Raw genomic sequence first — 5,299 nt, 5'->3', positions numbered from 1 at the left:
TAGGCATAACATCAGCAGCTGCCTACAACAACGTTATGCCGTCGCTCAAAAGGCAGGCGTATGAGGAGTTGAACGGTATCGATGGTAAGTGTACTATTCTTTTATCCTTTTAATATTGCAGTGGTAATAAATAATATAATTAACAAACCAGAAAAAGGTAGAACATTATTTACGGTTATACAACAAGTATATTATTATTACCGTACGTATTTAATTTTTAAGTGGACACATTGTATAACTACTGCAATATCGCCTACAAAGTTATTCTTTTATTATTATGGTTTTTCAATTGTATTGGTAAAAGAAAAGATAAACGTAATTTAATTTGCTTCCAATTGTATTACTTAGTGGCGCCCCAATTTTTTTATTGTTTATGATACTATTAAAAATTTACAATCGTTTTCATTTATTGGCTTCTACTCCGACTTGGACTGGGACGATGGTAAGTTTTCTATCACAACAAAGATACACTACGTAATAATTTGAAGTAAAAAAAGTAGAAATGAATAAAATGTTTTTAAAAATCTAAAGGAACAACGATCATGGGCCCGCCGGCGAAAAAGTTTAACAAGGAGCCGATGCCGATTGTACGTGGTGCCCCGACGGACCCTTACGCAGCAGCTATGACAGCCGCAATGGTCTCCTCTGGCCAGGTACTGCCCCGACAAATTGCTCAAATCAACGGTAAACCGAAAATTGCCCACATGACCAGGACCGGCACGGGACGTAAACAAGTTATAAGTTGGATGGACGCTCCCGACGATGTTTATTTCAGGGCTACCGAAGGAAGCAAGTAAGTTTTAGTTTATACACACGACAAGTTTTATTTTATTATATTAAACATTTGCCCTTTAGATTATTAAATGTTACGTAAATAAATCTAAGTATGTAGAGGTCAACTAGACTTGAATTTTATTCAAAAATATATGGTAGAGTAGCTTTTTTATAATAAATTTTCGTTCGTACATCGTACCCTTTTAACATAATAGTTGCGTTGATCATGCATAGTATGCAGAAAATTAGTATATATTTAAACTATTGATATTTCCATTTTCAGGAAAATAAGAAGACAAATTACATCAACAGAGCTGCGGAGAGCAGCACGAAAACCGTGGCGACCGCTAAAAACGAAAATAGACGATTTACACGTGGTCGTCTTGGATTGACAGTAACTTAAGTTTGTTCGGTTATGTGCAGGATAATTGCAAAGTTACAAAACAAAAAACTGAAAGAATCGCCGAACAGCACAAAAAAACAATTAATTGGACAAAATCGCCACTAGCAGTATCACAATCATAAACACTCAACGTTTATACACAAATTAAGTTACTGTGAAAAAGACTTGTTTAGTATGTAATTTTATTGACTAATTTATAAAGCACAAGTTTTTGTGATTGATTCGATTATTTACTATTCATATTATAATGATAATGATTATTATTATTATTATTTTTATTAATATTATTGTTGTTGTAAATGTATAATTTGTTTCTGTGAAACCGAATGGCGACGATGGACAGGTTCTTTTACGTATATTGTCGTGGTTTTAACACTACAAAGTGATATTTATATTATTATGGAGAGAAAAACGCTGTGTCAGTAATTCGTGCTCTTTCATTTGTGTCAAAGAAGAAGATGAGGGAAAGACTGCGAAAGGTGGAGTAATAATAAATGGCAAAGAGGAAAAAGGATAAATGAAGTACAATTTCTAGCTAGTATTTGTACATAGTACATAATTCCGTTAGTAGGGGGTTGTTAGAAGAGAAAAGACGGTTCTGATACTTCTTAATAAACAACATTATGTGGTATTGTTAGTGGTTCGATGATGATGATGATACACAGTTGCAAAGAAAAATGTAAAATGGCAATAAACGACGAAATGCTGACCACATTTGGAAAAAATGAGGCGAAAAAGTGTGGGTGTACAAGATTTCGCAAAATTTCAATCCATTTTCTCGTTACTACCTACATAACACTTAGGAAAACATAATATCTCTGTTGCGGTAAATCGTAGACAATTGCGTTTTCATGAACATAAAAAAAAATAATAATTTAATAATAATTTTAAAAATGCGTCAAAAATGTTACGGTGTTTTCTTCTTTTTTTGTAAATCAATATAACTTGCACTTTTTTAATAAATAAATTTATTTATGAAACTAATTCTGATGGTTTTACGTTATCGTTCATACAGTGAAAAAATATTGTGAGACAAGAAAACATTTGTCTAAGTAGGTACACTGTTAATAAATTACGAAACATGTAACAATTTGATTATGTATTCATAATCAAGTAGATTTTAAAATTAATGGATTTGAAACTTTAAATATACTGGGCAACATTGCAGTTAATGATTGAAAAACTTCATGTGATAATCCCTGCAATAAGGAAAAATAAAAAAAAAAAAATATAAGAAATGACAAAGATTTCGCCGTGGTTAGCGCTACTGTATCTTTTCTTTAGTTCATTCAGACGCCAGCAACAACTTAGAAAATGGCGTCCGTGTGTTTCCAAAAGTTACGTGTAGTGACAAAACAGTGAATAAAAAAAACTAGCGGTGCAAAATGAGTGATAAGTAAATGTAATGTAGTTACAGTAATACTAATTACTGAGTGGTTCAAAATGACAGCTAACATGTATAGGGTTGGAGGTAAGAATCGTGTCTAATTAACCGGTACTAAAGAAGAGGAAGTCTTTTCAGCGGTATAATAATTTAATTATTGTACATTAAATCATTAATTTATTGTCGTCTGCAGTGATGCCTGCTATTTTTTCAAGCACCAGGTTGATTATGGTTACCAAAACAACTAACTATTTTAATTAATTATGGGATATCAATCAAACTTTTAATTAATTACGTTTACATTATCACACTGGGTGTTTCAGCTAACTGTATGTAATAATAATATACATAGAATACGTTTCTTCGGGAATTGGTAACGTTTATTAAAGAAAGCAGAGATGAATGCGCGTTTTTGGAAATTTTTGGAATCCTTTTAATGAAATGTTTATACCTACTTACATACGGAAGTAGACAATTTCTACGTTACGTCATGATCATACAAAAAATGTAGTAACGTTTGTACTATTTTGTATTGGAATTCTTTGACTATTTAGATTGCAATTTTTTTCGTAAAAAAATATTAGACGTAGATTGTGTGGTTGAAATGGATGGTAATTGTACCGATCTCTTCAGACTATGTCTACTTCGAGACATCTTCGACGTCTCCTTATCAAATTCGTCGGATAGAAGAATTAAACAAAACAGCGTCGGGTAACGTGGAAGCCAAAGTGATGTGTTTCTACCGACGGAGAGACCTACCAAGCCCGTTAATTCAACTTGCTGATAAACACCAAAGTAAGTATAAAGAAATTGGCGTTGTTATTGTCCCTAGTAAAATTAACAGTAAAGTAACAAGTAACATAGTAACATTATCATAAGATAATTATGAACGTATTAAAATCGAGTACAAGTGTGGGGAGAAAGAAACACGATATTATTATAGATAAATATACATGATATTATTTTGAGGTCTAATTGTAAGGAGGGCATTTTCAGCATTCACGCATTCTAAATTAGTGGAGGGGCAAAAGTCTTGATTAGACGATCGATATTCGTTGACTGTACCTGTCTTGTCACCCAGCGCGGTGTGTGTTGTTTCACAAAATCCAAATAAAAGCATACACTTGATCAGATCACCACGTCGCTATGACAACTGCGGGAGATGCGTATCTTGCGCGGACTGTACTTTTATAATTAACGCAAAAAAGTGGACGAATAAAGTCGATGCCTTTCGCCAAAACTATTGTTATCACGGATCAATTTATAAACCAAAGAACCGGACGGTTGATTACTTATCCGTTTAAATTTTAAATAATTTACGACAATTATATTAAACGCAAGCCCAATGGTCCAGTACGAGAATATTTAGCTACTGTGCTTCTTCCTATCACATATTTTAGGTATACCTGAAAGAGGTCTGTAGAGACCTACCCGTCTATAAGACTAACTATTTTTTTACACTTATTATGTTTCTATTCAGCTAAAGATGTTTTCNCACAAAAAGTACTACAACAGGTTTACTTAATTTATTACCAATAAGCAATTAATCTTGAGCAAAATCCAAATTTAATAGCAAGTTATCAACTATAATAACGAAAATATAAATAACTTCATATGGGGGATTTTTACACAGTGTTTTTAGTAGAACCTTATCATCTATAATCTGTACAATTGCATATACTTATTAAAATAAATTATCTATGTACCTAATCATAGATAATAGTACCTTATCATATCTAATCATGTGACTAACAAACACATACATTTTACATTAATAAAAGAGGCATGCTCGTATAACAAAAACATTATTATTATGCATTAAACGATTAAACCAAAACATATTTTAAATACTGTTATGTTTGACTTCAATATTACCTTTATGTTTTTTTAATATTATACATTAAAAAAATTATAATATTTACACACAATGCCACACATTCAAGATATTTATCACACGTATTTATGTGCTTTTCATAGATAGTTCTTTTTTGGATTTTGTGACTTGTTACTTTTGGAGTTTAGATCATGTTTGGATTATTCTTTGGTGTTGAAATCCTTATGGCTTCTTGGGTGCCTTCAGTTTTATGATATTATTTGCTAGTAGTGTTCTTTATATAATGTCCTTTTAATAAAATGAAATGAATATAGTTAAAAATTAACACATACACTTAAAAGCGCCAATTTTTTTTAATTTAACGTAGTATGAGATGATTACACTAAATTAATTAAATAAAGTGAATTTGAAACTCTAGGTTACATTTGTTTCAATAATTATTTACATTGCATTATTTAAACAAAAAATATATAGTTAGGTAGATACTTTTTTTTAAGGTGAAAAATAATAATTCGAAGAGAATAATTTGCTTAAGGAAGAGATGTTAAGTAACAAGTAACTGTTTAATAAAGACAAAATTAACCCTGCGGTCTTTACATGTTAAATTAAATTCGTACTTTTTATTTTGAATGTAATTTTCGTTACATCAGAAAAATTGAATGTTTTTTTTAAACAAACATTTTTGTAAAAACTAATTTTTTAAATAAATGAATAGTTATCTGTAACATTTGTCAAATTTTTATTTTTTTAATTTTTGTAATTTTCTGTTGTGCCAATAAAAATAATGCAGCTATTCACCACTCGTGCACGTTAGCGCTACTGTATCTTTTCTTTAGTTCATTCAGACGCCAGCAACAACTTAGAAAATGGCGTCCGTGTGTTTCCAAAAGTTACGTGTAGTGAC

At 31.1% G+C, this 5,299-nt stretch overlaps 2 protein-coding genes across 2 annotated transcripts; both read left to right on the top strand.

The window, feature by feature from the left end:
• Positions 1–7: 7 nt before the first annotated feature.
• LOC108743776 lies at positions 8–1,394 on the top strand. The gene is made up of 4 exons (XM_018479367.1): positions 8–84; positions 413–442; positions 532–793; positions 1,058–1,394. Exons 1-4 carry the CDS (start codon positions 36–38, stop codon positions 1,164–1,166), a joined length of 450 nt encoding a protein of 149 aa, XP_018334869.1. The 5' UTR covers positions 8–35; the 3' UTR covers positions 1,167–1,394.
• Positions 1,395–2,461: 1,067 nt separating this feature from the next.
• LOC108743775 (metastasis-associated protein MTA3-like) lies at positions 2,462–3,356 on the top strand (the record flags this gene model as incomplete). Its single annotated transcript, XM_018479366.1, has 2 exons — positions 2,462–2,648; positions 3,195–3,356. Coding segments are annotated over exons 1-2 (190 nt in total), but the record flags the coding sequence as incomplete, so codon positions are not given.
• Positions 3,357–5,299: the final 1,943 nt, after the last annotated feature.

Source organism: Agrilus planipennis, unplaced genomic scaffold, assembly GCF_000699045.2.
Source record: "Agrilus planipennis isolate EAB-ADULT unplaced genomic scaffold, Apla_2.0 scaffold1736, whole genome shotgun sequence".
NCBI lineage: Eukaryota > Metazoa > Arthropoda > Insecta > Coleoptera > Buprestidae > Agrilus > Agrilus planipennis.
Note: the sequence above shows the minus strand (reverse complement) of the source record. Positions and strands in the feature narration are given on the sequence as shown.